Source organism: Palaemon carinicauda, chromosome 4 (assembly GCF_036898095.1).
Source record: "Palaemon carinicauda isolate YSFRI2023 chromosome 4, ASM3689809v2, whole genome shotgun sequence".
Taxonomy (NCBI): domain Eukaryota; kingdom Metazoa; phylum Arthropoda; class Malacostraca; order Decapoda; family Palaemonidae; genus Palaemon; species Palaemon carinicauda.
In genome coordinates, this window is record NC_090728.1 from 109,321,927 (window position 1) to 109,334,599 (window position 12,673).

At 39.2% G+C, this 12,673-nt stretch overlaps 1 protein-coding gene across 2 annotated transcripts in view; it reads right to left on the bottom strand.

The window, feature by feature from the left end:
- Window positions 1-2,269: 2,269 nt before the first annotated feature.
- The window catches only part of LOC137640092 (gamma-butyrobetaine dioxygenase-like), a 30,583-nt gene continuing 20,179 nt past the window's right edge, over window positions 2,270-12,673 (bottom strand). For both annotated transcript variants that reach the window (XM_068372554.1, XM_068372553.1), the window contains exons 7-10: window positions 7,387-7,492; window positions 6,985-7,199; window positions 4,965-5,122; window positions 2,270-2,534 (exon numbers count right to left, since the gene is read on the bottom strand). In XM_068372554.1, coding sequence (XP_068228655.1) covers window positions 2,374-2,534; window positions 4,965-5,122; window positions 6,985-7,199; window positions 7,387-7,492 — 640 coding nt within the window. In that variant the 3' untranslated portion in view covers window positions 2,270-2,373. The remainder of the gene's footprint in view (window positions 2,535-4,964; window positions 5,123-6,984; window positions 7,200-7,386; window positions 7,493-12,673) is intronic.

The following is a 12,673-nucleotide window of genomic DNA, read 5'->3' on the forward strand; positions in this document are numbered from 1 at the left end:
AACCATATGTCATGTGTACATAGTATGAAAATCAATGGGCCAAGAACACTACCCTGAGGAACACCAGATATCAAGAGTTCTGAAAAGGCTGTGTGTCATTCTAAAATTGTTAAAAAAACTTATTTTTTTTGTAACACTTCAGTTTCTCAAAGAGAATATGAAATGCACCATACATTTCTCATTCTGCATTTAGTGGATACACTCAATGAATTCTGAGTTTCTTCTTTTTTTTCTTTTTCAAATAAAGGCAGTAAAGGTACAATACCTTATTCTTCCTATCAATCTTGTATAGTGATTTTATCGATAAAAAAGTCTCCTAATGGCATTCGTGTTACTGGCGATAGTTAACTGCGACACCTGCAGTAGGGTGGCGCCGTGTCTAACCTCATGTTGTGAAAGGATCCTAATAGTGGAATTTCTCTTCTCACCACAAAAAGGATTAAAGATATACTTTCCAGATGTGTCCGAGGTTTATGTAAAGTTAATTAAAGACCCTTCCTATACAGAGTAACGTCTGTTGATGCCATTCAGGAAGAGCTTATTGATGTTGTGAATGATTCTGGTGTTTTCAATTTTTATGAAAAAAAATCTTTAGTTAGGTCCTGGTGTGAAATAAGCAAGTCATATCCACATGTAGTAGAGGAGCTTGTTTGCACCGTTACTTTTCCCGTCAACAAATTTGTATGAAGCTGAGTTTTCCAGCTCACTGTTTATAAAATTTATAACTATGATATTTGCTGAATATTGAAGCTGATCGTTGATGTAGTTTAGCAAAAACTGCTCCTTCACTGACTAGACCAGTTGAGTAAAAGCAGTTCCAGCCAACTCATTAATTCCCTTGGCCGGGGATGTAATGATAACTTAGTCTTCTTTTATTCAGTTCTTTTCCCTAACCACGAGATTGATACTGCCCAGCCACAGTTAAAGATTTATTTTTTTTTTTTCAATTGAATTGGTTTTGCTTACTATGAATTTATTACTGGTTATGACTGGGTGGTTATATAGTTAATTCACTGAAATATTTGCATATTTACACAAGGGAATGTTTTCTGTGTTATTTCCACTGATCACAAAAGAATGAGGATACATGGCTGACCTATAGAATACTGTGCCCTATTTATGGGAATGCAAGTCATTTGATACATTTTATTTAGGACCTGTGGTAGCTGCTTAGTAGGTTGTGTAGTGTATTTAACTCCCTCAAAAGACAAGAAGCATCTTGTCTAAGAAATTGTTTTTGACGTTAGTCTAGGATGAGTAAGAATATTTGGCATTTTTTACCCCCTTTCCTTTTTCCTTAGTGTATAGCGGCCGAAGCGTGATGTTGCTAGATGAGACCTTGATGCAGGTAAGCTACCTTAACAAGTAACTATTCTATTTTATGCCAAGATAGAAGGGTTTTCTCCCTTCCTCCTGACAAGGAGGAGGACGGATAACATTTTTTAGTTTCACTTTTAGGACATCGTATCCCCTGGGGATATAGGTTCCTCCATGACATGACCATCTGTTGAAGTAATTTGTATTTTCCATAATTATATAAACCTGAGTCTTTTAAGCAAGGTAGTTACTTGGTGAGCTGGCAAATGGGTGAGGCTTCCCCTGCTACCCTCCACCAACTAATGACCTTAATATAAATTTTAGCAGTTGAGTATCCATCTTTGCTGAAATCTTATTTTTATAAAAAATACTCAAGCTTGTGTTATTAGAAAAAAAATGCAAAATACTTCGAAAAATTTGTGATATTTATAATCTTGATTCTCTCTGATATGTATCTTCTGATGTTTTGGTGACTAAAGAATCTGAATAGATTTTGTGTTTGGTGTTAACCAGCTAAGAAAAATCTTTCCAATTTATTTTTGCAATTTGGATAAGACATTCTTTTGTTTTTGTGTCATAGCATAGCTCAAGAATTATTCTTTATAGATTGCTTTGGCACTTAGGATAATCCACTAATTTTCATCAATTTTTTATCTATTTTTTTGTCAATGATGGTACTGTGTTGTAAGAATGGGAATATAAGTGTCACCTGTGTTTTAGCAACTGTGTAATTGTTTTAGTAACCAGCAGTATTACATTCAGCTTGTCTTTTAGACTTTGGAAGTGATCTACCTTTTTTTCAAGGGTATTTATTATCATCATACATGTTTTAACGTTGATTTATCTCTTATCGGGTTAGATATGAGTGGAGTCCACTTTACTCTGTTCTGCAGTTTTTACTTTCTTCACGAACTTTATTGTATGATTGTATAGGTACTGTAGAAAAAAGTAGTCGTTATTGGTTTCCATATATTTTGTACCAAACGAATACTGTACCTGTCTCTTGACCTAAAAGTTACATATAGATACACAGAAGCAAAAATTTTCATATTCAGCTTATTTATGGTAGGTGCCATATTTTTCTTGTAACACTCTCCGTTTAGACAAAGCCTCATCCCAATCTAGGTAGACCTGATCCATATAACGCTCTCCTAGTGCTCCATCATAAGCTGTGCGACCATGAAGGAGCCGTGTGTTATCCATCACAAGGGTTTCACCTGCAAAAAGGAGCTATCTATTCATAAATTGTAGTCCATGCTCAACTGCTTTGGCAAAACATTATCCAAGAGCAAGTTAATGTAGGTTTTATTTTGAGAAGAGTATGCCCATCATCTAAGTACATTTATAACAGTTTTTTTTTTTTTTTTTTTTTTTTTTTTTTTTTTTTTTTTTTTTACCTATTACAGTATTGTATTTTATGTGCAATTAAAAGTAGTCTACTACAAAAACCAATTTCATTCCATTTATAGGTGTGATATTATTTCCTGAACAATGAGAAGCAAATAACTCATGTAATGTAGTGCAGTATTTGTGCTTAGTAGGCTATTATATGCGAGTTGTTTCTTACAGTTGTGTATTCATGTACTCTATGGGGATACTAATAAATCCCATAGATAACAAAATTGAAAATTATTCAAATGAAAGCAAAACAAAATTAAATTATTCAACTTATTTAAAAGCAAACAACTTTAGAATCATCCTTTTCCCTTTCATTCCTATGATCTACTTCCCTGGGACTTTATTATAACACTCTCTCTTACTGATGGGCATCTCGTCTGTCACCATTTTTCCTTTTCGTGCACCTGAAAGGAACCGTCAGTCACCTTACAGTGTTTCTTCTTGCACTAGAACAGTCATTTGTACCCACAGTAGTCAATGCATATAATTTTGACTTTACTTTGCATTAACATATCCCCCTGCAAAATTGAAATACTATTTTTCATTTAGTTAAATACCTTTGCTAATCAATTTTCCCGCTATAACCTTTATCCCACTCCGTAAATCTTATGACTTGAGTGTGGAATCAATTTCCCCATCTAAAGAACATTTTTTCCAACAGGCTACCAATGCTAGACCCCATGTCCCACATTAGGTAGGGCAATTATAATGTATTTATGGATGATACATAAGCAAGATAACTGACTGGCCATAGCAAGATCAGCTGATTGTAAATAAGGGGATAGATGGTAGGGCCTTACGATTTGAATGCCAGTATGTAGTTGAGAAAGTTTCAACTTAAGAACACATTTATAGAATATGTCTTGTTCTTATTTAGGGGTCTTACTGTAATCATAATAGTAGTACTGTAGTTTCTTTTTCTAAGCAGCTCTGCCTTCTCCAATACTGTACTACTAAAAACTCTAAAGTATATTTCTAACCAATACATCTTTGATACTATACTGTACTTTTAAAAGTTATTTTCATGCAACATTTCAACTTTCTTATTCATTATACATTGAAAGATAATATTAGTGATAATGATAATCCTTATAAAAATGGCAACTGACCAGAATTAAACACTTGGTATAGAGCATTGAGGCATAGTCTATATCAGTTTCAACAGATTAAAGTCCTGTTATGGATGTGGGTTAATATGAAATTAAGAATTGTCATTTGCCCATGCATATGCAGTACAGTACATGATTTGCTTTAAAACTTTGTCAGACAAGGGTGTGTTATGTCTACAAGGTTGTACTAGGGGAAAAGTTGTAGGATAAAATAGTAAGTTGTGAATGAAGTACAAAATTATTGATATTTCCAAAAGATACTGCGGGACTGAAGAGAAATTGCTGAAAATGGTGGGGGCTTGAGAGTGTTTGGCACATTGAATGTTAATGTGGTTGGTAGAATAATGGAAGTGGTTGATTCATATGCATATTAGGGAAGAAGTATAATGGATGATGGTGAGATGAGATAAAAAGCAAGTCAATTAGTAGATGAAGGAAGAAAGGCAGCAGGATGTATGCATGAGATTGGGAAGAAACTGGTCTTATATATGTGAAAGTCAGTTTGGAATTTGTCGTCATTGTTTAACCAATGCTCCATTAAGGCATTGTTTAGCCAACACTGCTTTATGGAAGGAAAGTATGTACATTTATTGCATATGAAGGGAAACAGTTTGAAGACGTTGATATAAACTGTCTGTAGTATATGGTGTGTAAGAAGAATTGGATGAGATAAAAGAAATCATACACATGTGATGTACTGCATCACATAAATATAGCTTAAAAAATTTTCCTTATGATTCATTCACCATCTATTGTACAGCATATTGGACATACATTATATCCAATCTTCAGGTTCTATTGATTAAAAGGTTGAAGGTCCTTCATAGAGCTAGAACTGAAGATAGGTATTTTAAAAACATTGTAGAGTTAAAAAGTCAAGAAAGGGAGGAGAAAATGTCATGAGTAGTTTTCAAGATAGTTTCTCACTTAAATATGATTTACTGAAGTCCCTTATATTAACTCATTGTGCATTTAAGTTTTTATGCAAAGTTTGCATTTGCATCAGCAATGAACAGAATCCAACAGATTAACAAAAAGGATAAGTTCTTTTTAATCAGCATCATAAAGGACAACCACCAACAAGGAAAACTGTTATTTATTACTTAAAGAAAACTATACAAACCTTTAAAGAAGGCTTACCATCTTTTAGCTTAAATCTGGTTGCCTCTTGGTACATAATTTTGTTGTAAAGACGTAGAGATTGATACCATGACTTGACATTCTCAGCTGGTACATCTAAGAAGGAGTCTCGTAATTGAGAGTTGTTTACTCTAGTCACCTTCCCATCTTGATTTAAACTGAAAAGTAAGATTGGAAGTTATTGTCCCATTCCAGAATTAGATTAGCCTGTAGTTAAATATATTGAAATGGTAAAATTAACACAAATTGAATTTCCTTGTGTATTATATGCAAATAATCTAGTTTTATGTGGCGAGGAAGTTATTCACTGTTAAGAAGAAGAAGCAAGATGTTTCCTAGAAGATTACGTACAACACTTGTCCTCATACATATGGAATTTTGTGGCCTGTTTAAAGTTTTTCAAGTGTTCATAACTTGTTGTGATTTTAAAATGAAATATGTAATTACTAAAAAAGAGATGTTTTGCTTTTGAAAAAGGAATCAATGTTACTTTTTATTCTCTTTTATTGCTTTAATACAGGATGTATAGAAAAGATATTCACCAAGGAGTCCTTTACATAAAAAATAGGGGTTAGAAAAACGTGAATGAATAAATTGGTTTTAACTTCAAGTAAAGTAGGTTTTTAAATATTTTTTAAAACATAATTGAAAAGTTATTTTCTTTTTTTATTCAAAATTCATCACGTTCTTAGTAAACTGCTTACATAATTATTTTGTATGTGTGTGTTTAAAGTATCCTCTGAGATATATCTGCTTGCCTCCTTTCTTTATTAGTTTATGCTAAAGTGCAGTCAATGTCTTGAGAGTCTGAGGGTACACACCTATTGAAGGGCTTCATCTGATTTTGTCTTTTACCGTATCGCTCTTATCTAGCACTAATCAGTGGTGAGAACAGTCTCTTTTATTGAAGAATTACTTATTGGCTATTGTCCTGCTCATAGATTCAAATTAAAGTTATAAGAATTCTTAAAAATTCCTTCCTCCTCTTGGAGGGCTTTTGAAGGGTATTTTGTTAGCAATGTTATTAGCAGTTTTATATGGCACTTTGTGCATAGAAACCTACTCTGGAGGCAATTTTTATTTGTAAAAACACACTTGCTCTCGTTGCTGATAACATATTGCAACTTGTTGCCTTGTTGGGCAAAAAATGTTAAGGCAATGTAACGAAGGTAAACAACCTGTCATAGAGCAAAGTGAACCATAGTGGGAAGTGCAGTTTCTTTAGCTATCTAAGAAATAGTTCCTTAAACTCATTCTGTTGGGTGCATCACTTCTTTCTTCCCATAACTTTCTGGTACCCATGGGTTTTAGTATCTGTTGTATTTGGATGGTAAATTTATTTAGTCATCTTTATGACTGAATTTTTTCCCACATTGTCTTCAGAAGTAAAAAAAAAATTAAGGAAAAATAGTGTAACCCCTTTGAGACAGATAGAACTTGTAACAGGTTCATCAAATGATTGAAAAACAGTCATCTGGTGTCACAAGTAAATATGACATTCAGAGGATCCTTTTTGAAACGATCATACTATATTATGCTTCACTTGTAGTTTCATGCAAATTTGTTACATTTTTTTTTTAGTGTATTATCCTCTTGAACTTCTAATGCTACTTGAAGTTTCCTTCCCGCATAAATTTATTGATATATATGTAATAATTCAGGGTAAAATTATTGATATATGTATTATATATCCTGATTAACTGACCCTATTGTAATATATTAATCTTATAATAAGGGATTATAATGACTGTACAATATTCAAATAGTTTATCCAGTAGCATCACCCTTTGATTTAAACCTATCATACTGTCATAGTTAAGAAATTGGTTTATATATTCTTTTATGAGTTGAACCATTTTAAAGAAGAGTAAATGAAAAAGTAAATCCAATTATTAATGCCGATCCCATTTTACTCTCTGGTACTGTATAGACATGTGTTGAGGCTACGACTATATATAACATACATCCATCCCCTAATCTCATAAACAAATTATTTTGGAAAAAAGTAATTTATACAAACACAATCAGTGGTATGTTGAGCAACTTGTGAAACTCTGTGGTTTCCTGTTTTACTAGAGCTGAGCCTTTATTCCAGAAGTATACAGGTGTCTCTGTGAGGATGTTGTACTCTTTAGGATGATGTTTCTTCAAGTACTCGGCTACCCAGAAGCCATCTGCTAAGTCATTTTCTCCACCATGACCCGTAAACTGGGTGATGCAGTGCAAAAATATGATCTGTTGAGAATATAAACAGTTACTAGCATTTATTGAGAATATAGTTTTTTTTTAAGCTAGCAATAAACAATCATGCATTCTAAATAAGATTACAGAGTCTAGTTCTCTTGTGATAGAAAAACTTTATCGGGAATATTTATTTATACTATATAAATTCATCTTATTCTAATCCAAAATGTGAACTTACCCCTGGGACATATTCGTAGTAAGGTAGATCATTATGCATTCCCAACTTATTATCTGTGTAGGCTAGACTATTGGCTCCAGTTTTGTTGCGTATAGGGTAGTGTGTTCTGAAACATTATCTTGGCAAAGCTTCACAAGGTAAGATACAAATGTTTTACATGGAGTTGTGAAACATACATTTTGATATAAAGTACACAGTGCATAAAGCCTCAGTTGAAAGCCTTGTTGATGGACAAATTTTTGTTCTAGTTTGACAGAAAAATAAGCTTTTACATGTATTACTATATTGAATTTCAGAGCAGCATACTAATTATAAATCTATATGAAAGAAACACTATTGCTAGTTCACAATCTTTTATCTATTTTAGTTTAAGTTTTGGTCAAATGTTTTATTAAAAAATTTCTTTACCAATTAAATTTTTTCATTTATTCCTACCCAGATAAAAACTTCTTAGTCATTTATATGGGGTAACTGCTAATCATGATTTCTACCACCGGCCAATCAAAAATTTAGTTTGATTGCACCATGCTTCGTTGCTGGCCATCCATCGCGCATGTGCATGCAGCATGGAGCAAGAGGACACTTGCTCACAACAACACTGGTCGCGAAGTGAGTAGGTCGTGCCCTCACTTCCTCTCTATGGTAGAGTTATTTGCGTTCATCTTGTCTACCCTTATTATTATTATTATTATCATCATCATCATCATCATCAATCATCATCATTATTATTATTATTATTATTATTATTAGTGTTTAGTGGACTTGACTTGTGTTTTTTCTTCATTCGCTGTCAAATGAGTGAGTATTCACTATGTGAGTTACGAGTGAGTGCTTATATCTAGTAAATCTCGGTATTTATGTTGTTGCTCAGATGGGATAGCGATTATTGTGGCATTCTTATGAGCCAGGCAGACATAGAAACACATTCTTTTTGTTTCTCTTACCTAGGCAAGAGATGTTCAAGGGAATCACCATGTAAGTACTGTAGGGATTGGACTTCTTCCCAATGGGAGAGATATTTTTCTTTACTGCGTCTCCGCCCAACAGGAGGTAGAGAGAAGTCTCCTATGCGGCGAGACCTCTGTTAGTTTTTCATGTCGTGATTTCCCCGAAACTTTAACTACTGTACCAACCGTGTGTCACACGATCGTACATAATTCATTTTGTATAGATTATGCTTGTATCTTTGCTCTTCCCTCGCACTAAAAAGAACCAGAATAAACATATCTGCGTTTTTCCCATGTAACATTGTCTGTTTCTCGAACATGTAATTTCCTGTTGCCTTGAGGTTTTGTATATAAAGGAGAGTGTTCTATAATAAATAAACTCAGTTGCTTTCACACTGCCTTTGAGTTCACAACCTTCTCTTGTCCCGTCACATTGGTGACCCTGGAAGTCGACTCGCTCCCACCGCCTTCCACCCCCACCCCCCTTGCCCTCCATTGTTGGTACTATGACAGACTCTATAGAAGTTGGCGCTGCGGCTGCCCCATTGAAACTTTCACCGTTCGCCAGCGGAGAGGCGTTTGCCTGGTTTCAGCGCGCAGAAGTCCAGTTTCGCATCAAGGGCGTGACTCGCTCAATCACCAAAGCAGATTATGTTCTCGCGGCGATACCCGAGGACACATTCCCGGAAATATCCGACTGGCTTTGTGAACAAGGAGACACCCCAATATCGTATGACGCCCTCTAAACATACCCTCTGCAGCAATACTCACCGTCGCCAGCCGCCCGTGTAGCAAAGCTTTTTCAGCTCTCACAACAACCGTTGGGGGACCAAAGGGCTTCGCTTGCCCTCAGGGAAATGACCAGTATCGCTCGCCTTCAACCTGCCGCAGACGGCTCTCCTCGTGAGGTGAACATACTTCGTGCCCTTTGGATACGCCGTTTACCCGGACCTATACGCGCTGCCATACCCGATGTCGATAGTTTACCCATAAAGGACTTTATGACCAAAGCCGACGCCCTTATGGACAGCCACTTCAAGACCTCCATCAACGCCTCCACCCCTGACGAAGAGGATGCCTATTCAACGTCAACCGAAGCTGACATGAATGCCGTAGGCCATACACGCCTACCCCGTGTCGTGCCAAAGCAGCGACAAACCCGCCCACCACCCACCAATCGCTCGCGCCCCACCAAACGACTTCTACAGCCACTTACTACCTCCCATCCGCCGCAGTTTTGCTACTACCACTTCAGATTCGGGGCAACTGCGAAGAAATGTGCCGGGGATTGTCAGTGGCCAAAAAACGTGTAAGTAGGCCATCGCTCGTGGCGATGGCCTCCCGTGTTTCTAATCTTTTCTTTTTACATGATGCAGGAACGGGCGTGCGATTTTTGGTAGACACGGGTGCTTGTCGTACTCTTTTGCCAAGGAAACTCTTCAAGACACGACATAGTCTGTCTACATCTGCCGATGTCCGCTTGGTAGCTGCCAACGGATCTGCGATACCCACATGCGGTTACGAGAACCTCACATTATCGTTCGGAAACGGTAAATTCAATTGGAAGTTTCTCGTTGCTGACGTCACATTGCCAATCCTCAATGCGGATTTCCTCTCTCATTTCCACCTTTTGGTCGATGTCGCCCACCGACGATTGGTCAACGCAGACTCGTACTTGTCGACACCTCTTCAACACCACCCTCCTCTGTTACGTCAGTACTGGTAGACCGCGACCTTGGATTCCTGCTCCCATGCGACAGCAGGTGTTTGATTTCATTCACGGCCTTTCACATCCCTCGTGCCGTTTTACTGCACAGCTGCTGAAGGCGAAGTTCATTTGGCACGGCATTTCTAAGGATGCTAAGGATTGGGTCCGCGCCTGTACTTCTTGCCAAACTTCCAAAGTACATCGACACACGGATTCCGGAGTGGGCACCTTTCCTCAACCTCAGCGTCGTTTCGCACACATTCACGTCGACGTTGTAGGCCCCCTACCCACATCACAAGGACATCGTTACCTGTTTACCATCATCGACCGCTCCACTCGTTGGCCTGAAGCCATTCCCATGGAAACTGCAACGTCCGCCTCATGTACATCTGCCTTACTCTCTGGATGGATTGCAAGATTTGGTATCCCTGAGCATATTACTTCCGACAGGGGAACCACTTTCACCTCTCAATTGTGGACATCATTAGCGAATCTCCTGGCATCACCCTACATCAGACAGCGGCCTACAACTCCGCTGCCAATGGAATGGTTGAACGTTTTCATCGCACCCTCAAAGCAGCTTTGATGTCCCGCTGCAAGGATTCCAACTGGTTTATTCAGCTTCCCTGGGTCCTCCTGGGACTAAGGACCACTCCTAAAGATGCCCTCGACGTCTCGGCAGCTGAAATGGTGTATGGCGACCCGTTGGTCGTTCCTGCCGAATTTTTTCCTTCTATAACATCCTCCGACGATCTCCAGCGCATACGTCACGTCGTGGGAAAATTTATTCCATGCCGCCAGACTTACAAGCCCCCAGCGAAGCATCACATACCAACAGACTTACACTCTGCAACGCACGTCTTCCTGCGCAACGACACTAGCAAGCCACCGCTAACGTCCCCTTACACGGGCCCTTTCCTTGTGATCCGCCGCAGTCCAAAAGCATTCCTACTAAACATTCGGGGCAAAGAAGACTGGGTCTCCATTGATCGTCTAAAACCTGTTTATCTTCTGCCAGATGACCCACCTACAGTTCGCCTCTCTAGATCAGGGCGCCCTATTTAACATGTACAGTATGTCATTTTTAAGGGGGGAGCCATGTACCAACCGTGTGTCACACGATCGTACATAATTCATTTTGTATAGATTATGCTTGTATCTTCGCTCTTCCCCCACACTAAAAAGAACCAGAATAAACATATCTGCGTTTCTCCCATGTAACATTGTCTGTTTCTCGAACATGTAATTTCCTGTTGCCTTGAGGTTTTGTATATAAAGGAGAGTGTTCTATAATAAATAAACTCAGTTGCTTTCACACTGCCTTTGAGTTCACAACCTTCTCTCGTCCCGTCACATTGGTGACCCTGGAAGTCGACTCGCTCCCACCGCCTTCCACCCCACCCCCCTTGCCCCTCCATCGTTGCTACTATGACGGACTCTACAGAAGTTGGCGCTGCGCCTGCCCCATTGAAACTTTCACCGTTCACCAGCGGAGAGGCGTTTGCCTGGTTTCAGCGTGCAGAAGTCCAGTTTCGCATCAAGGGCGTGACTCGCTCAATCAATAAAGCAGATTATGTTCTCGCGGCGATCCCCGAGGACACCTTCCCGGAAATATCCGACTGGCTTTGTGAACAAGGAGACATCCCAATAGCGTATGATGCCCTCTAAACATACCCTCTGCAGCAATACTCACCGTCGCCAGCCGCCCGTGTAGCAAAGCTTTTTCAGCTCTCGCAACAACTGTTGGGGGACCAAAGGGCTTCGCTTGCCCTCAGGGAAATGACCAGTATCGCTCGCCTTCAACCTGCCGCAGATGGCTCTCCTCGTGAGGTGAACCTACTTTGTGCCCTTTGGATACGCCGTTTACCCGGAACTATACACGCTGCCATACGCGATGTCGATAGTTTACCCATAAAGGACTTTATGACCAAAGCCGACGCCCTTATGGACAGCCACTTCAAGACCTCCATCAACGCCTCCACCCCTGACGAAGAGGATGCCTATTCAACGTCAACCGAAGCTGACATGAATGCCGTAGGACATACACGCCTACCCCGTGACGTGCCAAAGCAGCGAAAAACCCGCCCACCACCCACCAATCGCTCGCGCCCCAACAAACGACTTCTACAGCCACTTACTACCTCCCATCCGCCACAGTTTTGCTACTACCACTTCAGATTCGGGGCAACTGCGAAGAAATGTGCCGGGGATTGTCAGTGGCTAAAAAACGTGTAAGTAGGCCATCGCTCGTGGCGGTGGCCTCCCGTGTTTCTAATCTTTTCTTTTTACATGATGCAGGAACGGGCGTGCGATTTTTGGTAGACATGGGTGCTTGTCATTCTCTTTTGCCAAGGAAACTCTTCAAGACACGACGTAGTCTGTCTACATCTGCCGATGTCCGCTTGGTAGCTGCCAACAGATGTGCGATACCCACATGCGGTTACGAGAACCTCACATTATCGTTCGGAAACGGTAAATTCAATTGGAAATTTCTCGTTGCTGACGTCACATTGCCAATCCTCAATGCGGATTTCCTCTCTCATTTCCACCTTTTGGTCGATGTCGCCCACCGACGATTGGTCAACGCAGACTCGTACTTGTCGACACCTCTTCAACACCACCCTCCTCTGTG